This window comes from Schistocerca gregaria, chromosome 2 (assembly GCF_023897955.1).
Source record: "Schistocerca gregaria isolate iqSchGreg1 chromosome 2, iqSchGreg1.2, whole genome shotgun sequence".
In the NCBI taxonomy this organism is placed as follows: Eukaryota; Metazoa; Arthropoda; class Insecta; order Orthoptera; family Acrididae; genus Schistocerca; species Schistocerca gregaria.
The window spans coordinates 601,280,810-601,302,497 of record NC_064921.1 but is presented as its reverse complement, the minus strand read 5'-3'; the positions used below and the strand labels follow the sequence as shown (position 1 = coordinate 601,302,497).

The 21,688-nt window shown below is 43.5% G+C and overlaps 1 protein-coding gene across 1 annotated transcript in view; it reads right to left on the bottom strand.

Moving 5' to 3' along the window:
* LOC126334544 (lysosomal acid glucosylceramidase-like) overlaps positions 1–21,688 on the bottom strand; it is a 127,305-nt gene that overhangs the window by 35,052 nt on the left and 70,565 nt on the right. Inside the window, exons 5-6 of the mRNA XM_049996909.1 lie at positions 6,415–6,575; positions 2,548–2,785 (exon numbers count right to left, since the gene is read on the bottom strand). Coding sequence (XP_049852866.1) covers positions 2,548–2,785; positions 6,415–6,575 — 399 coding nt within the window. The remainder of the gene's footprint in view (positions 1–2,547; positions 2,786–6,414; positions 6,576–21,688) is intronic.

Below are 21,688 nucleotides of genomic sequence, written 5' to 3'. Positions count from 1 at the left end.
TTAGACGATTTTCCCACAAGAATCTTACTGTCCCATTTCCAGGCAGGTTATAATTAAATTTTCGCTACTTGAGAGGGTCCCCTTGAAGAATGATACTTGATGGGAAAATTTCTAAGGAAATGAGGAAGAGAAATAACTAATAATCCATTGATGGAAACAAGTTTTAACTTCAACAAGAAAAGGTAACATTATTTAACTGCGTAGCACGTTTACCTTCCAGGTTAGAAACTTCGGACATTGTGACGACCGTCTGCATCTACCATGGCATGCTACCGCACTAGACATTGCTGTCCGAAACACTTCAGGTGAAATGTTGCCTACCTCACCCGCTATGCTCATCTTTAAGCTCCACTATCTGTTGATATCCCATTACTTAATTCTGTCCTTCAGGTAACCCCATAGACAGAACTAACACAGGTTCAAATCTGGCAATCTTAATGGGCACGCACGATCGACCAATGATTCGGTTTTGGTCAAGAGTGTTACGCAGGTACCGTGTGATCTTACGAGCAATGTGAGGTGAAACACCATCGAGTATCCAAACAGTTGCTCCCAAAGAATCTCCGTACCGTGGAACATGGGACACATGTTGGCTTAGCAATCACCGTAACGTGTGCCGTTCACGCTACATGTCCTTGGTTCTTGGGGTCTGAATTCCTGAGAGAAAAGTATGGAACAATCATGAACTATGCCGTCAAACTACACTACACAGTGACGCAAGGGAACTTCATGAACGTTCGTTGGCGATGACGATCCCGAAATTCGACATTTGTGAGTGCTATACTTCACCAGTGAGCGTAAATAGTGCTGCATCGCTCCAAAAAATGTTCCAAGGTCACATGTCGTCAACTTCAGCCCAGCCTTGTGTTTGAACCCTACGTCGCCGTACCAGATGTGGCATCTAACGGCGAGTCATCACACTAGCAGTGCTAACAGCACAAGCCCTGCAGCATGCAGGGTGAACATCATTCCTTTAAAATTGGGTGCATATGCAATAAATATGCTATCAAGTAACATTAATGTGACCATCACCAAAGTTCAACGTTAAGGTACATAACTAGGTGGCAGCACGAGCAGTGGAGAATATATAAAGAATGTCGAGGTGGACGCAGACACCATTGCAAGTGGATGCAGACTCCATTGCAGTCTTCGTTGTAATATGGAAATGGGGCGAGTTGTTTGACGTCCAAAAGGGAACAATCATTGGTATTCGGGCCAAGGATGGAAGTATTTTCGAAACGGCTAAGTTTGTAAACCGTTCGTGTGACCCCATGGTTAAAGTATACGGTACATGATAGAATGGCGCTAAGCAAAACTGGAGCCGAGACGACTGTAATGAACCTCGGACCTTAAAACGACAGCTGCGGAGATGTGTAAGGACGAATAGACGAGCAACTGTTGAGTAACTGACCACACAGGTGAACCAAGGTGCTACGAACATTGCTTCATATGCGCTTCTGCAAATGGCGCCTGGTTCACGCAATCATGCTGACTGCAGTTCACGGCGATGAACGTAACTGAACGTCCAGTGAGCGGTGACAGATGGTATTTTTAGATGAATCACATTCTACTCTCCATCGGACAGATGGCAGTTGGCACGTACGTCTGAAAGTAGACACCCTGCAACAATCGTCGGTAGCGCCCAGGCCGAAAGAGGGAGCGTTATGGCCTGGGGAAAGTTTTAGTGGCATTCCCTGGGTGATCTCGTCATTCTGGAAGGCACAATGGACCAACACAAGCAAGCATCTAGCCTTGGCGACGATGTCCACCCCTACATGCAGTTGATTTTTCTCGCCACGATGTCAGTAGGGCAGTGCGACATGTCACACAGCAGGCAGCGTATGTGTGTAGTTCTAGGATTACCAGGATGACTTTACCGTGCTCCCCTGGTCACCAGATTCGCCGGAATTAAATCTAACCAGTTATTTCTAGGACCTCTTGGATCGGGTTGCTCGCACCATGGATCCTCCACCGATAAACCTAGCACAGCTAGCCACGACGCTGGATTCGGCATCGCTCTACATTCCTGTCGGCATCTTCCACAACCTCATTGACTCACTTCCTGCGCATCTCTTAGTGGTCCGCATTAAAAAAGGTGGTTATTCAGGCTGTTGATAGGTGGTCAAATTAATGTGACTGGGCAATATATTTGTCAGTCTGCACTGGCTCAGGTAGTGGATGTTTAATTATACTCATCCTGCACTTCAAGCTAGGAACACGTATACATCTTCTTCGCAGTTTCACTCGCACCCTCTGACGAACCTGTTATCTGTATGAAGCCAAAACGTTGTCGGCATATAACTCAGGAAGTGTACTGTCCTCTGACAATGCACCATCTTATTGTGCAATGGTCTTAGCGGGAGACAGCTGACTAACTCACTTTTTTGAAGCCCACTTACATATGTAACTAGTGGCTGACAGCGATATGTCTTGATCAGAATGGTTGACACATTTCCAGCCTAATCCTGATTGTTGTAATCAGTCAAGGAGAAGAAACTTCAGTGCTGTCAGCCCCTGGAGGAAGACAGGGAGGCGCGCGAGCCTCACCTGGCGGGTCCAATCCAAGTACGCGCGAGTGTCCTCCCCGATGAAGATGTCCGTGTTGGCCACGGAGGAGTCGCGGCGCAGCGTGGGGCCCAGGAAACCCTCGAGGAACCGGCGCAGCCCCTGGGCGCTCCAGCCCATGCTGTTGACTCCGTAGTTGACGACGGCGCCGGACGTGGGCTCGTTCTGCAGCGACACGGCCCACACGTCGACGCCGCGCCGTCTGTACTCCTTCAGGAACCTGCAGGCGACACGTGGCCGTCACAGTTTTTCTCATATTCCCAGTCACACCATTTAGCCTTTTATTTTTTTATTCAGTTACACAGTGGTGACAAAATTCACGGGATAGCGATATGCACATGTAAAGATGACGGTAGTATAGCGTACACAACGTATAAAAGAGCAATTCATTGTTACAGCTGTGATTATAACTCAAGTTATTCCTGGGAAAAGGTTTCCGACCTGATTATGACCACACGACGGGAATGAACAGACTGTGAACGCGGAGTGGTAGTTGGAGTTAGACTCATGGGACATTCCATTTCAGCAATCGTTGCTGTTGTTGTGGCCTTCAGTCCTAAGACTGGTTTGATGCAACTCTCCACCTCTACCAATCCATCGATTTGGATACGCGACCTTCAGGTGATTCCACACACTGACGTCAAAGTGTGCCGGAGCTCCGTTGTTCAAAAAATGGCTCTGAGCACTATGGGACTTAACTACTGTGGTCATAAGTCCCCCAGAACTTGGAACTACTTAAACCTAACTAACCTAAGGACATCACACACATCCATGCCCGAGGCAGGATTCGAACCTGCGACCGTAGCAGTCGCGCGGTTCCGGACTGCGCGCCTAGAGGAGCTCCGTTGTATGGCAGCTGTCTGTCCATCAAATATTTAGTGGCACTACGTTAAATAGGGTAGGTAAAATATTTCCAATAAATGTAAGGTAGATCGGTCATGTTAGTCCGCTTCGTATCGGGGATAGGCTACAATCTTGTCTCACTCCCACGAGCTAACATCCCAAAGATTTTCGGGCTCACATGTGGATCCTCTTGGTCGAAATGTCCTGGCTCAAACTAGTCAAGGGGTTGAACCGCACTTGTCGCATTACACGCCATAAATTAGACCCAATGATGTTTGTTGTTGTTGTTTGTAAACGGTGGAGGGACTGTAGCCATTATAGAAAGCGACATATTTCAAGTTTTACAGTTCCTTTGTAATAGATTCAGCGCCAGCTGAAATTTCTGTGATATGCTGGATTATTGATATAAGTATCTCGTTATTATAGGGATGACACGACGTAGCGTGTATAATTGATTCGCTTGAAGATGGCTTGCGATAAATGTCAAATTTATAGACTCATTAGTGAGTCAAAGCTGCAAATCAAGGAAGTTGAGAATACCATGGCTATTCATGCCCTCTTGCTTAAAGACCATTTAGCTATGAAGATTGTTAAACTCTTTGACCAGAAGCATAATATCGAATCCTTCACCGCCAAAGACAATTACTATGTCATCCACATATGATCCCTAAAAGCCAAGTCTTTTGGAAATGCCTCGCGTGAAATAGTCTCACCCCGGTAATGCCCAATTAATTACTAGTTTACAAGGGCGTAAACTAAATAATCTTCGGAATATTTATTGTCAGACTGCATATCACTGTGATAAGAGAACAAAGTCCCACTTTCCCTATCTGGAGCTTGTTATCAAATTTATGGACACAGTTTTCAAACAAAAACAGCTAAACATGCTCAGCAACGGCCTTGGTTATCACATCCAACCAAGGCTAGACGATGTCAATACCATTTTCTTGGTAACAGACATACTTGTCGTTACTTCAACTTTTAGCAAATCCAATAAACTGAGCTGGATTTTCCTACACATTCTGTTATTAACGGGACCGAGAAACCAGGCGAGCTGTAATAATCCAGCATATCACCTTGCGCTGAATCTGTTACAAAGGAACTGGAAAACTTGAAATATGGCGCTTTCTATAATGGCTACAAGGAAAATGCATATCCAGACGACCGAGAAGGCACTCTCAGTCCCGAACCTCAAAATTGCAGGTTTGCTAAACTTTTTTATTTTTATATAAAGTATCCTATACTATATTCTTTGTCAGAATATAAGAACAGTGAATACCATGTCCAATAAAATCTAACATCAATACATTTACAATGAGCGTCCCCTGAAAGATAAAATGAGCTTCCTATGGCATGTATAAGCTCGAATGCTGTGAAAGTCAAGCAGCTGATATTGGCCAGACGGGAAGGTCTTTTAAAATTAGGTTCAGGAGCATTTACTCACTAGGAAGGGGCAGGTTACGCATGATTTCGCCTTAACTGAGCACCTTAAATCTAGTGTCCATCAACCACCTACGCTCGGAAACTTAAGGGTTTTGCACCACGCTCCAAAACGTAAGAGGCTCAATCTGGTTGAAGAAATTGTAATTTTTAAACATCACGCACTAAGAAGGATATGTTTCCTCAATGATCAGTTATCAGGCAAGAATCAGATTATCTATGATTTCATGCTTCCAATTTTAAACAATTTCTTAGTTTTTAGGTTTTTATTACCAGGGCCTTGGTCACTTGTCATTTATTTGCAGTTATATTTTGTCTTTTTCGTATTGTTACCGTTTAGCCATATATTTGTAGTCTAAACTTTATTTCATTGATCTACGTATTTTATATCATTACTCTTTTACGCTGATTTTGAGAGTAAAAGTTTTCTATGTTTCTGTGCATAGCTTTCGATCTGGCATGTTCTGCATTGTGTGTATTCCCATATGATCTATTATGTTTCATTCATTTCTTAATTTATCCATTACTATTTGATTTTACAATGGTATGACACTGTACACCCGACGGCAGATCAGCTTGGCGCTGTCATTACCAGTAGCCCAAAATTTGGCACCTGCTCCTGTCATTCCTATGTATGCACCATGTGAACATGGATGGGCCTCTAGGGCCGCTGTAGTGTACGGCAGCTAACAGCTTGCTTGCGACGTCCTGTTCGGCGCTACTAGGCGTGTCGTCGCCTCCATGAGGTGCCTTTTAGTACGTTTTAGGCGGTATGAATTCTTGAGGGATGCTTTGCAGCAGAAAATTTCTGATTGTTTAACATGCCCTAGCCAGGCGAAACGTGTCGTTCTTGAGTCAATGAAGATCATTCTTCAACATCCGACCATTTTTTTTAAAAAGAAATAGTAGCAATGAAAGGTGCAGTACCATACCACCAAGATGGAGCTGAATAATGTTCAACAAAGTACTTTGAAACATTAATGATGTCCTTGCAATGAGTTTAGGGCACTGCTAGCGTTTTCTTACTCAAACAAAGTGACAAGAATATGATGTCCATAGATGGATTGCTATTTAAAACATTCATGCGTTGATTCGAGACGGAGAATATTTCGAACCAATCCCCAGGTAATTGCTCTGGTCTCACTGTCTTGTATTATTCCATTCATAATCGCCCATCAACGTTTCCCACCAGTCCCGCATACCACCTACATCCATCGTATTATGCAAAAAAACGTAACTTATCAAACACAGAAGTTATTTTTATGATTTTCCTACATAGCTAAGAAAGGCCACGGCCGATGTACCTCCCCAACCTTGACGCGATACGAGCTTGTAGTTCGTCTCTAATGACTTTGTTGTCGACGGGACGTTACACTTATTCTTCCTTCCTTCCTCCCTTCAATTAATCACAAAGTATTATCTGTTGATAATCAGCCACAGCCTAGTGAGATTTCTCTGTCAGAAGGTGAACATAACAGCGTGTCTTGACAGCTTAATTAAAGCGCACACTTTGGTTACTGCTGTTTCGCTGCAGTGTATGCACTGACGCATCTCGCTGGATCTTACCTGACGAAGTAGTTGGCCCAGACCTGGTAGTATCTGGGCTGTAGCCAGGTGATGCCGGTCGTCCCATTGGAGGCCTTCATCCAGTGTGGGGCCGTCCAGGGCGCCGCGTGTATCTTCAGCCTCTCGTCGCTGAGGCTCTGCGCCCAGAGCAGAAGTGGAATCTGTGAACAGAAACCACTACTACTACGTTACTGTGTCCGACAGTTTAATATTAGCCCAGAAGCAAACCGTCTTGACCACGTGACATGTTAGTTCTATTAACCACTATACCCTAGGCTTTCTAATACTGACGTCGAAGTACATGTGCTCACCTGTGTGACAACAGGAACAGCAGCATTTTTCAAAGAAATCAAATGATACAGCAGTTCTAATATGTCTTATGAAAATTTGAAAGAAAACTATGCATATATCCTACGACTTTCAGATCAACATATTTTGGGACGACTAGTTGTATCGATTGCAGGTTCCTTAGATTGTCCGTTCCCGCTAACGTTCGTGAAAAATCTTCCTTGTCACCCACTCAACCGGGGCCAGCGCCATTCTTACGTGGCTAACTAGAAAATCGTCAGAAATTACCTGCTATCTGCTAGCCACTTGCTGGCATCTCAGTTACTATCACGTCAGTTACTATAAAAAAATCATGTTTTCAATATCTTAAAGACGATCTCAATTACAGTGTTTATTATAGTGACCAACCATTGTGTGTTGAATTAACAAGAACTCATGCATACATTAATAATGCGCGTTGATTCAGATCTTTCTACGCATACAAGCCGTTTACAAAAGTCCCCTAACAGCCCATTCTACCTCTTATAATGGAAATTTAATGGTTCGTTAGTTCAACACAACTAATACAGCTATGACCCGTAGTTTTCATATAACTTTGCTCACCATACATTATCTGATCCAAGGTATCCAGATACTCCTATGAACCAAAGGTCCAGACACCCCTATGCAATGCGAAATTGACCACTAGATGTCACAGCAGGCGGCCCCACCAGTATAGAAAGAGAATCAGGAACAGTAGAACTGGTCGGTCACGAGAGGTCAGTGATTTCGAACGTGGACTTGTCATTGGGTGACACCTGAGTAACAAATCAGCCAGGGATATTTCAACCTCACTAAGGCTGCCCAAGTAGACTCTTGATGATGTGACTGTCAAGTAGAAATTCCAACGGACAACCACAGACAAGCAAAGACGAGGAAGAACTTAGACACTGACAGGCACCAACCATCGAACATTGTCGAGGGTGGTTGTAAAAATTCGCTTGAAACCAGCGGAAGGAGTCACTCGTAAGTTCCAAAGTGCTTTTGTAGCGATGAATCGCGCTATGCTCTGTGACAGTCCGATGGATAGTTTGGTGAACGCCTGGAGAACGCTACTTGCCTTCATATGTAGTGCAAACACTGAAGTAAGGGGAAGTATGGGGGTGTTTTTCGTGTTTATGGTCTGGTTCCCTAACTGCACTTCAGGAAACGCTAATAAGGAAGGAATGTGAACATGTTTCACACCATTGTGTATTGCATACAGCTAAGTTCTGTTGTACAGCCGAGCATATTTAGTGCAGCCAGAAAATTAACAAGGATCTTTCCCGGCACCGTCAGAGGCAGATCAGAACGGATTAATAAACAGACGAAATTACAGCGAGAAAGAACAGCCAGTCTTTTAGCAGACAACACGCTGTGCTCCCTGAATGAATTAAGCATTTGAGACAGCAACGTAGCAGACTGACGCCATGGCGACAGAGAGATATCGTGATATTTGCGACTGAGGTTGGACACGAGAGTAACTATTCATAATACTGATACAGCAGAAAGAGCGCCTGAAAGGTGAAGTTGCGAAATCCTGAAGCGACTGAGAGAGCAGATGAAATGAGAAAAACAGGCCAAATGATTTCGTTTCTAACTCATTGCAAGAGAGCACATAAGCCGAACCTGTATGAATACTGTTGTGGTTGAGTTCTATTCAGTTTTTAGATCTCCGATCTAGAGCTAACGCCTAAGTTTGTTGACCCTCTGCTCATCTAGTTGCCTTTGATCTTCCATTGAGCAGCAGTATCTGTTGGAAGGGTTGTGGCCATCACCATCTGGAGGGTCTTCTGTAGGTCCAATTAATAGGACTTGGGAGCAAATCGTCATCCATCATTGTGTTGGCTTGCCACCGCTGTCATTCAGCCACCTGGCCAGCACATACCGGACAGGCACTTACGTTTTGCATTCCCACAAGCGCTGGATGCCTGAACGTCGATACACCAATGTATTTAGTGAAAAATAAATTTTTAATATTGTAATACTGTTTTAATAACACCTTTGTGCTTCAGGCAGGCAGCCAACGTACCCACATTCCTTGGGTGGTCAACTGGTGACTTCCTGACGTCGACCTGACCTTCAGCCATCATCCACCGTACCATCCTACATCCTACCCCCCCCCCCCCCCCCCTTCCCACCAGAGCCCAACATATGGCGTCAGAAGTTTTGTTGTAAGAAGGCAAGCAGCCTAGCACTATCAGTTGCTGAGTGCATCTTTGTCTATCTTTCATTTTGTATGTTGCAGTAATGGATGTTAAGAGAGTCATTTACCAAAATATGAAAGCGAATTTTGTAAAACCGCAAGAGACTGCTGTCTGTCATAATTCAAGAGTGTGGTACACATGGTCTATTAGATGCCGAAATTGTAATTTACCTGGTTATGAGTTTCCATGCACGAAGTCTGCACTAATTAAGTGTGATACCTGTAGAATGATTGGAAATGAAACACATCAGTATGTGAATCTCGACGGGCCATGACAAGTCCTAAAGTTTTGTTTTCTAGCGTCTCTGTCTGCATACTTGCAGCTATAGTCCGTCATAATTGGTGTACTTTTCAGAGAGAGACAACACAAATACCAGAAATACGTGCGGCAACGATGAACAAAGCAGTTGGGTTTTGAAGGGGCGAGTAGCTGCGTTCTTAAAAAGTAACGCTGAGTTGCAGAAACAGATAGACACCTAAACAGCCAGTAGCGCTCAAGTACAAACCGAGTCAGTAGAGGCACAAGTCTTGTAGAATGTAAATATCCCTGATGTAGACTCTGTAGCAACTCGTCTAGCGGCTTTTTTCGAAAAAAAAACCGCAGAGAATGTGTCTATATTTATTAATGATTTGAAGGCTGCCGCTAAATTAGGTCATTGAACGGTGGGACGTGCTTGCGCATGCCTAAGATACGGTTGGGTGGTGATATGAAAGCGTATGTCACGTACCATCAAGGATTAAATAAAATGCAGACGTTTGAACAGCTAGCTAACAGGCTTTCTCAGATTTACTGCAAGTAGAACAGTACGAAGATTTTTACAGCAAAGTTTAGTGATCTGCTACAAAAGCGCAATGAATCAGTCGTAGCATTTTCAGACCGGATTAGAAAAATTTGCGCGCTAACCTATGAACTGATGCACCATGTGGAAACAAGCAGAGTTATTCTGCAGGAGATATAAATCAGGGCATACATGTTTTTTTATGAAGACGTCCAGGTGACATAAGCAGAAAGGCTAGAATGGAAAACATGAGTGATTTAGCCGCCGCTATCAGGTTTCTACTCAACTATAGGTAACTGAAATTGCTACCTAAGGACGAAATGACTGAAGAGCATTCTCCTCGGGATAAAATGTTATGGCTCTGGACGTATGGGCCACGTTAAGAAGCAATGCCGCCAAGCCAGTGTTACACATGCGGGGAAGTAGGGCACTGAGAGCATCATGTTCGAAGAAAAAACCAGGATAGACAGCGTAAGGACAATCATTTGTTAAACGACAAGGACAAGGTCTCAGTCATCGGATAGCGTCCCCAGGAAAACAAAATACTGAAAAACGTATGCAGAGACGGAATACTGCACGTTGGACACACTGAAAAGGACAGAATCTCAATTTTTGGTAGACACAGGGGGTAATGTGTCGGGCGTTAGTCTGGAATTCTTAGGTAGGAAGAGTCGGGAATCGCCACTATGTATGTTGTGTGGGGTAGGTGGTAATGACGTGACATAACTGGGGAAAATACCTTTCAGTTTTAGCACTGGAACACAATGATTTCAGTATTTGGAGGTGTTACCACATGCCGGTGAGAGGTACTGTGCTATGCTTGGGTTTGTCTTTCTGGACAAACATCACGCAAAAATGAACCTTTTGCAGTATATATTCGAGCTCATGGTTGCATGGTTTCCACTATTGCAAGTGTTACAACACCACAATGATCACCAATATTGTAGGTAGTACCAAATAAAGTGCAGATGTGTGCACTGAAAACCAATTCGAGCGATAACGTACCGAGAGGTTCAGGACAGTTAGTCTAGATGAATGTGAGTACTGACCTGCCAAGCGAATGGTTATGTGTAGTAGAGCCACTGGAAGGCAACAATGAGTTTGATCAGTCGCATTGTGTAGTGTGTAGAAAGGTAGTAAGTGCATGGGAAACACACTGCTAGAAAAAATACAACATTCCCGAGGACTGTCTTCAGTGGCGGCAGGATATAATATACGCATACTGGCGGATTGTAGTGTTAGTGGTCCATTTGTCACGGTCACCAGTGATCAGATGTTGCTCATGAAGCCTGCCTGAGTACACTCCCTTTTAACTCTGCCAGCAATAACTTTGCTGAGTTTGGAGGTGAACAGCGTTTGCATAATTAATTTCAGAATACAATCATGCCCACCGATGAGTATGAACTCCTGTTGAACAGCTTCATCCACTTGAATGGAGTCGCATTGTGGGTCTGCAGGAAGTAGGAATGATGAGTAGATGGAGTGCTCCACTTGTTGGGCACATTACACAGTTGGTGTGTCGGTGCAATTGACGGTGGTCTGTTGAACATTCCCACACCTGTAGATCAGGTTCTGGATGTCTGCATAGTAAAGACACATGTCATTAACAATGCATTGTGCGAGCATTGGAGGCTGACCGAACGTAATGCAGGGGTGAAATCTGGGCACACGTAGCACTTGCTGTATTCTCAGGGACCAACGTGAACCGCCTGCTAGAGAAAGCTCAAGAACACATGTGCCTCTGACCAGGCTACCGCTGGCAGTGTGACACTACCAAGCATGGTTACCCTGGTGTGATGAAGAAGTTGACTGGAGAGTGGAAAGGCACTCTGTTGTCTTCAGTGATGAGAGAAGGTTCAATCTCTATGTGAGTGATGGACATAGAAACGATGAGTGGCTTGTTATAGAATGCAGTCACCCACAACACACAGGTCCTACTCAACTTCAAACTACAACACGTGGTCACTTTTGGTGTTTCTGCAGGGCAAAATAACCGGTACCTGCTACATTGCAATAACCGGTACCGGCCACATTGCAGCGGCTGCTTACCCTGTGCTACTGCCGATTCTATTGCCTTTGCTTTTTCAGCAATGCACGTCCTCATAAGGCTGCTGCAACGCAATGTGACCCATTATATCATCCGGTCTCTCACCAGCTGGAGAAGAATAGGACGTGAAGAAGGAGGAACTTACTCATTCTCCAGAGCCTGCAAGAACCATTGTAACAGAAGGTTCACGATGCTTGGACAAATCTATCTCAGGAAGTCATTCAACAATTTTATGATCATTTGATTATGGTGACTGTTTCGTCACCCTTACTGAAACGTGTGTTTAGTTTGGTCTGAATTTGTTATTGTATACTCTTACGACGATGAACTACCTGCCATCTCACTTCTCAATGAAATGACCTTGTCCTTGAGGATTTTTCATTTATTTTTCTGGGAATTTAGATGGTGATTATATAATTCCATTGAGCATAGATAATTTTGTCATGGATGAGGTAGTCGTGTCATTGTGTTTACTAGTTGCCAGGGTATGTATCCTACAAGGCGATGATCTGGATACGTTAAGTGAAGACCTTTGCTACAAGCAAACGTCAATGCATCTTGATTGCTGAAGCATTTGAAACGAAGAGATAGGGCAGTCATAAAAGCTGTGTCACAATTATATACCTTTCTCTTTAATGTTGGTGATCCATTACCAACGATACTAGTGACGTGACACAGAATACCAACAAGAAACAGCGGTCGAGTATACAGGAAACCATACAGTGTCCCAAGCCACCTGCAAAATGGTAATGGATGGATTTATAGCCCACCATTTGGCCAATGGCATTATTGAACATAATAACAGACCATGGGTCGTTCAAATCGTAATTGTTCCCAAAAAATCACCAGATGTTACCAGTAAGAATAGACTGTGCTGTGATTACAGGTTTCTGAATACAAGAGCTATCATCGATGCGCATCCTATAGCAAACATAATAGAGAGTTTAAACATCTTAGGTCAGAGTAAATACTTTTTTACAATGAATTTAAAAAGTTACCATCACCAATAGTGCGAGTATTTCTGGATGACCACCGCCTGCAGTCTCGTGGAATCATTACCAATATCATAGAATGCCGTTTGGTTTCAAAAATGCACCAACCACATTTAAAAGGTTGTTGGATGGCATACTCAAATGATGAAAAGCTGAAACGTTGCATGGTTTATGTCAATTACATAATTGTGTTTTACAAAAACATGGAGGAATATGCACAACAATTGGAGGAGGTGGATACCCAGCATGCTGAATTAATTTTAGGACAGACAACTCTTTTAACCAGTTCGATACAGGAACAGCTCGTGATGACTGGGTGTTGCGTGATGTCCATAGGTTAATTAGGTTTAAGTAGTTTTAAGTTCTAGGGGACTGATGACCATAGATGTTAAGTCCCATAGTGCTCAGAGCCATTCGAGCCATTTTTGATACAGGAACAGCTGAAGCGGCAAAATTTACTTTTTGTTTGATTGATGACTAGTGTCATCTCACCTGAACTTATTTTCCGATCACCCAGACACACTTTCATGTTTTTCTATCACTGTTCATCGTTAAGCTTGAGTTTGTTACATACATAGGTATAATCTTCACATGGTGCATTTGCTATTTCAGAAAATACCGTTTTCTCTGTCTGAGTGATCTGAAAATTGGTTCAGGTAAGACGACGCTAGTCATCAATTAAATAATAACTGGATCTTGCAACTCTGGTTGTTGAAACTGTACCAAACGGGTGGGAGGAAGTATTCAAGAGACTACATACAGCACATTCGGCACTGAGTGGGGATAGATGTCACGTTGCAGCGACAGAGGTGAATTACCTGGGGCTTCTAATTAGTTAGGAATGTGTGCTTAAGCCGATCCACATTTAATTTCTGCAGTACGTGATTTCTTAGCGGCACAGATAGTCTTTGTTATTACTAAAGGAAAAATCATTATTTATTGAAATTGCTGGGCTGCTGAATCGTTTGTTAAAGATAAGAGCACAGTCTAAAAGGGTCTACTGACTGTCAATATTTGATAAAATAAAACAGGAATCAATGTCTAGTATGGTATTGGTGTTTCCGAATTTTGAAAAAGAGTTTATAATGTCAGGTTAATTCATCACGCAATGCAAGTAATTTCGAGATCGGTCTCAGGTAAGGAGTGGACAAGAAGCACATGGTGCCACATGCATCAACACAGTTTGATAAAGCCAACCCACATTTTTCTATTGGAAAAAGAGACGTTGGCTATCATGTGTGGTATTACACATAATCACTGTTACCTCTGCGGAAAAAAAACTTAAGGCAGTAGCCGACAATCTGCCCTGAGGTGTCTACCGGGATTAAAAGACCCTACAGTAGATTGACACATTCGACTCTGAAACTAAGTGAGTCTGAAAACGAGATAAAATGTATGGCAACACATGAGTTTTATTCAGTCTGTAGCAATCCTGGCGCGAGGCGACGTAAATGTCCGTCGACCCTCTGCTGCCTAGTCGCCTGTGATCTCCCATGGAGCAGCAAGTCGTACCTGGAGAAACTCGGTTGCTGTAGGCCGCAGCGCCATCTACCAAGTCAAGACTGGTGGTGAGTTGTGGCCGTCACATCGTGGCAGGCTTTCTCACGGCCCAGCTGGCTGGGCCTGGAATCAGATCGCCATGCGTTGTTGTGGGGCTGAGCCACTGCTACCGCTCGCCTCTTTTCCTGTAGCAGACTTGCATGGTGCCAGTCTCTCTCTCCTGACGAGAGGACATGGCACTGGGAAGCTATTGGCCGCCTAGAGCAGTGTGAATGGCGAAGTGTTCGAACTGCACGAGGCATCGGCCCTGTCACGACACTGGTGCTGACACTGCCAACTCTGCCGACGATGCCGTGGCTATCTGCTGCTGCCTGGTCAGTATATACCAGATAGGCACTTACGGCTTGCGTTCCCGCCAACGCTGACTGCCCGAATATCTATACGACAAGTGCTGTATTTTTTGGACAGTAAATATCTAATAACGTAATACAAATTTAATAGTGCGTTTGGTCGTACCTGCATACATTGCGTGATCAACAGTCGACTTTATGACCCTGAGGACCATCGACCATAGTGATCCTCTACCAGGGCGCTACAGTTCATAGGCGATGATTGTTTGTATCAGCATGAGAATGCACCCTGCCATAGGACAGTATGTCTGAGGCAATGGTTTGCGGACTATAACGTCACTGAAATGGCCTGGTCTGTCTAGAGTCCCGACCTGAACCCAGCAGAGTACTTTTGTGAAGGGTTAAAACACAGACTTTGCACCAGACTTCGGCGTCCATCACTACCTTCTCTGGTTCAGAAAGAGAGACAACTCATCCACTCACCTCTAAACACGTCACTATTCTGATCATGACTGAGATTTTCAATCGTTGCATTTGTGGAGAAATTGGTTCCCCAGATCCCATCCTTGTAAAACGCCTTAGATTCAGGCACTTACGTAATAACATAGGACACATAACAGAAGCAACACTATTTGATGCATTGAGAAACCCAAATACATGGACACAGTTGAACGCAACCGCCAACAACATCTCAGAAATCAGAACATGACATGCTTAAGCAGACTCATTGCTACAGAAAGCGCAGAAGACGAAGACAGACCGACACAGAGAGATAGAGTGTCTCCAGTATTGACAACGACGTTAGCGACAATGACAACACTGACATAACAGAGACACACAAAATATATATAACATAAAACACATGAAACATGCACATCTACTCACGAGAACATTAATAAAAGATTGCTATTTATATCTTATTATGAATGAAACTAATTAAAAGTAGGAGTAATTAGAATAGTCTGTGGATAGATAGTGTTGTAGAATCCATGTTGAATCTGTGCTCAACATCGTTATGTAGTTACATAAATAATGTAATAATATGAATGTAATATAAATTTACTATAAAGAAGCTAGCACACTCAAGGAGTGTAAATACACAACAGAGACAGAACATCCACATTACGCAATTGTAAAAAATTAATCAGTTCACTACTCAAGAAATTCTAGTTTTATTCCACAAAATTGTATTGTCGAGATTAATAACAGATTATTGGATGCTTTTTATATCTCCTACAGCTCTGCAGGAACAGTACATAACTGGGTTACATTGAGGCAGGATATTGTTCCAGAGCCATGCAGAATTTGGTGGTAGTAGTTGGTATGTAACCTAACAAACACCAGCTCACCCAGCATTCTAACAAACAACACCGATACAGATTAGATCCACATGTCCTGAACGAATCGAGCTTTGTTGAAAAGAGATGTTCAAGTAGATAATACTAAACTGGGTAGCATCACATGCCGACACTGGACTTGAAGATTAATATAAAGTCACGTTCCCCAGCTAGTGTTGGTCAAGGGAGACCTACACTACATGATCAAAAGTATCCGGATCCATGGCTGAAAACGACTTGCGAGTCCGTGGGGCCCTTAATCGGTAATGCTGGAATTCCGTATGGTGTTGGCCCACCCTTAGCCTTGATGACAGCTCCCACTCTCGCAGGCATACATTCAATCATGTGCTGGAAGCTTTCTTCGAGAATGGCAGCCCACTCTCCACGTGGTGCTGCAACGAGGAGAGGTATCGATGTCGGTCGGTGAAGCCTGGCACCAAGTCGGCGTTCCAAAACACCCTAAAGGCCAGTCCATTACACGGATGTTTTTGTCGTATAATAATTCCGCCACAGGCCATGCATTATGAACAGGTGCTCGATCGTGTTGAAAGAAGCAATCGCCATCCCCGAATTGCTCTTCACCAGTGAGAAGCAAGAAGGTGCTTAAAACATTAATGTAGGCACGTGCTGTGATAGTGACACGCAAAGCAACAAGGGGTGCAAGCCCCCTCCATGAAAAACACGACCACACCATAACACCTCCGCCTCCGAAATTCTGCTGTTGGCACTACAGACGCTGGCAGATGACGTTCACGGGGCTTTCGCAATACCCACAACCTGCCATCGGATCGCCACCTTGTGTACCGTAATTCGTCACTCCACACAACGTTTTTCCACTGTTCAATCGTCAAATGTTGACGCTCCTTACACCAAGCGAGGCGTCGTTTGGCATTTACCAGCGAGATGTGAGGCTTATGAACAGCCGCTCGACCATGAAATCCAAGTTTTCTCATCTCCCGACTGACTGTCATAGTACTTGCAGTGGATCCTGATGTTGTTGTTGTTGTCTTCAGTCCTGAGACTGGTCTAATAAAGCTCTCCATGCTAGTCTATCCTGTGCAAGCTTCTTCATCTCCCAGTACCTACTGCAACCTACATCCTTCTGAATCTGCTTAGTGTATTCATCTCTTGGTCTCCCTGTACGATTGTTACCCTCCACGCTGCCCTCCAATACTAAATTGGCGATCCCTTGATGCCTCAGAACATGTGCTACCAACCGATCCATTCTTCTGGTAAAGTTGTGCCACAAACGTCTCTTCTCCCCAATCGTATTCAATACTTCCTCATTAGTTATGTGATCTACCCATCTATTCTTCAGCATTCTTCTGTAGCACCATATTTCGAAAGCTTCTATTCTCTTCTTGTCCAAATTACTTATCGTCCATGTTTTACTTCCATATATGGCTACACTCCAAACAAATACTTTCAGAAATGACTTCCTGACACTTAAATCTAAACTCGATGTTAACAAATTTCTCTTCTTCAGAAACGCTTTCCTTGCCATTGCCAGTCTACATTTTATATCCTCTCTACTTCAACCATCATCAGTTATTTTGCTCCCCAAATAGCAAAACTCCTTTACTACTTTAAGTGTCTCATTTCCTAATCTAACTCCCTCAGCATCACCCGACTTAATTCGACGACATTCCATTATTCTCGTTTTGCTTTTGTTGATGTTCATCTTATATCCTCCTTTCAAGACACTGTCCATTCCGTTCCACTGCTCTTCCAAGTCCTTTGCTGTCTCTGACAGAATTACAATGTCATCGGCTAACCTCAAAGTTTTTATTTCTTCTCCATGGATTTAAATACCTACTTCGAATTTTTCTTTTGTTTCCTTTACTGCTTGCTCAATATACAGATTGAATAACATCGGGGAGAGGCAGCAACCCCGTCTTACTCCCTTCCCAACCACTGATTCCCTTTCATGTCCGTCGACTCGTATAACTGCCATCTGGTCTCTGTACAATTGTAAATAGTCTTTCGCTCCCTATATTTTACCCCTGCCACCTTCAGAATTTGAAAGAGAGTATTCCAGTCAACATTGTCAAAAGCTTTCTCTAAGTCTACAAATGCTAGAAAAGTAGGTTTGCCTTTCCTTAATCTTTCTTCTAAGATAAGTCGTAAGGTCAGTATTGCCTCACGTGTTCCAACATTTCTTCGGAATCCAAACTGATCTTCCCCGAGGTCGGCTTCTACTAGTTTTTCCATTCGTCTGTAAAGAATTCGCGTAAGTATTTTGCAGCTGTGGCTTATTAAACTGATTGTTCGGTAATTTTCACATATGTCAACACCTGCTTTCTTTGGGATTTGAATTATTATATCCTTCTTGAAGTCTGAGAGTATTTCGCCTATCTCATACATCTTTCTCACCAGATGGTACAGTTTTGTCAGGACTGGCTCTCCCAAGGCCGTCAGTAGTTCCAATGGAATGTTGTCTACTCCGGGGGCCTTATTTCGATTCAAGTCTTTCAGTGCTTTGTCAAACTCTTCACGCTGTATCGTACTCCCATTTCATCTTCATCTACATCCTCTTCCATTTCCATAATATTGTCCTGAAGTACATCGCCCTTGTATAGAACCTCTATATACTCCTTCCACCTTTCTGCTTTTCCTTCTTCGCTTAGAACTGGGTTTCCATCTGAGCTCTTGATATTCATACAAGTGGTTCTCTTTTCTCCAAAGGTCTCTTTAATTTTCCTGTAGGCAGTATCTATCTTACCCCTAGTGAGATAAGCCTCTACATCCTTACATTTGTCCTCTAGCCATCCATGCTTAGCCATTTTACACTTCCTGTCGATCTCATTTTTGAGACGTTCGTATTCCTTTTTGCCTGCTTCATTTACTGCATTTTTATATTTCTCCTTTCATCAATTAAATTCAATATTTCTTCCGTTACCCAAGGGTTTCTACTAGCCCTCGTCTTTTTACCTACTTGATCCTTTACTGCCTTCACTACTTCATCCCTCAAAGCTACCCATTCTTCTTCTACTGTATTTCTTTCCCCCATTTCTGTCAATTGTTCCCTTATGCTCTCCCTGAAACCCTGTATAACCTATGGTTCTTTCAGTTTATCCAGGTCCCATCTCCTTAATTTCCCACATTTTTGCAGTTTCTTCAGTTTTAATCTACAGTTCATAAGCAATAGATTGTGGTCAGAGTCCACATCTGCCCCTGGAAATGTCTTACAATTTAAATCCTGGTTCCAAAATCTCTGTCTTACCATTATATAATCTATCTGATACCTTTTAGTATCTCCAGGGTTCTTCCATGTATACAACTTCCTTTCATGATTCTGAAACCAAGTGTTAGCTATGATTAAGTTGTGCTCTGTGCAAAATTCTACCAGGTGGCTTCCTCTTTCATTTCTTAGTCCCAATCCATATTCACCTACTACGTTTCCTTCTCTCCCTTTTCCTACACTCGAATTCCAGTCACCCATGACTATTAAATTTTCGTCTCCCTTCACTATCTGAATAATTTCTTTTATTTTATCATACATTTCTTCAATTTCTTCGTCATCGTATCTATCTTGGCCACAATAATGCGTTCACTATGCTGTTTGTAGTGGCTTACCCGCATTCCTATTTTCCTATTCATTATTAAACCTACTCCTGTATTACCCCTATTTGATTTTGTGTTTATAACCCTGTAGTCACCTGACCAGAAGTCTTGTTCCTCCTGCCACCGAACTTCACTAATTCCCACTATATCTAACTTTAACCTATCCATTTCCCTTTTCAAATTTTCTAAGCTACCTGCCCGATTAAGGGATCTGACATTCCACGCTCCGATCCGTAGAACGCCAGTTTTCTTTCTCCTGATAACGGCATCCTCTTGAGTAGTCCCCACCCGGAGATAAGAAGGGGGGACTATTTTACCTCCGGAACATTTTACCCAAGAGGACGCCATCATCATTTAATCCTAAGTAAAGCTGCATGCGCTCGGGAAAAATTACGGCCTTAGTTTCCCCTGTTTCCCCTTGCTTTCAGCCGTTCGCAGTACCAGCACAGCAAGGCCGTTTTGGTTATTGTTACAAGGCCAGATCAGTCAATCATCCAGACGTTGCCGCTGCAGCTGCTGAAAAGGCTGCTGCCCCTCTTCAGGAACGACACGTTTGTCTGGCCTCTCAACACATACCCCTCCGTTGCGGTTGTACCTACGGTACGGCTATCTGTATCGCTGAGGCACGGAAGCGTCCCCACCAACGACAAGGTCCATGGTTCATGGGGTGGGCGGGAAGGGGGGGGGGGATCCTGATGCAGTTAGGAATTCCTGTATGATGGTCTGGATAGATGACTGCCTATTACACGTTACGACCTTCTTCAACTGTTGGCGGTCTCTGTCAGTCAGCAGTCGACGTGGGCCTGTACGCTTTTGTGCTGTACGTGTCCCTTCATATTTCCACTTCAGTATCACATCGGAAACAGTGGACCTAGGGATGTTTAGGAGGGTGGAAATCTCGCCTACAGACACATGACACAAGTGACACCCAATCACCTGACCACGTTCGAAGTCCGTGAGTTCCGTGAAGCGCCCCACTCTACTCCCTCGCGATGTCTAATGACTAATGAGGTCGCTGATATGGGGTACCTGGCAGTAAGTGGTGGCGCAATGCACCTAATATGAAAAACGTATGTTTTTCGGGGTGTCTGGATACTTTTCATCACATAGTGTATATCTACTCTTACCTGAATTTTTTTAAATTCTCTTCTCAATTTATACCATAAATTTATAATTTCCTACTTGCCAATTCCTATACTTTTTTTTTGAAAACTAAAGGTAATTGCTGTAAATAAATAGAGGATAACACTAAAGTTCAGACAAAAGAACTCCACGCAGTCTCACCTTAACAATTTTGCTACTCAGCGGTGGCAATACGCGCTACCTAAGAGGTCTGTATGGCGCACTATGGCCGGCATAAAGTAAGGAGATGGCAGGCGCTAGTAGTCGTAATACAGCTTGAGAGAAAAATGTTGCGACGTATTGAGGATACTGCACAGGTGCAGTACATGATCAAATACAACAGCGCAACCTGCAGGCTTGCTACAATCTGCATTTACTGTATGTTCAAACATTAATTTCTCACGGTGATTCCTAATTTTTGTTCAATCCCTGTAGACAGTCGCTTTTCTTCCTCTACATTGCTGAGTGGCACGGGGAAGGGAATGATTATCTGTGGTACGAGGGGTACTCTCTGCTATGCACCGTGTGGTGGCTTATGGGATATGTATTCTAAAAGTAATTATACACCTCTTGGGGACACCTCAGACTCCTGAAATCAGCTTTTGTTAGATATTCTGCAGGACAAGCTGCTCTTTTACACTTATTTACCACTTCAAAGGGTAAGTTTCTAAACTGCGACCTTTTTGGAGGAGGAATGAATATGTACGTCTCTGTTTTACATGATATATATTTAAGCTATAAATTTCCTTTACTTTATGTGCATCGCCACAAATGCCCGCATCTCGTGGTCGTGCGGTAGCGTTCTCGCTTCCCACGCCCGGGTTCCCGGGTTCGATTCTCGGCGGGGTCAGGGACTTTTCTCTGCCTCGTGATGGCTGGGTGTTGTGTGATGTCCTTAAGTTAGTTAGGTTTAAGTAGTTCTAAGTTCTAGGGGACTGATGGCCTAAGATGTTAAATCCCATAGTGCTCAGAGCCATTTTTTTGGCCACAAATTTTTTTCACCATACTACCGGTTCCCGTCTATAATGACAATCTTCGGGTCTGTTTTATAAAAACGTCCTAATATACGCT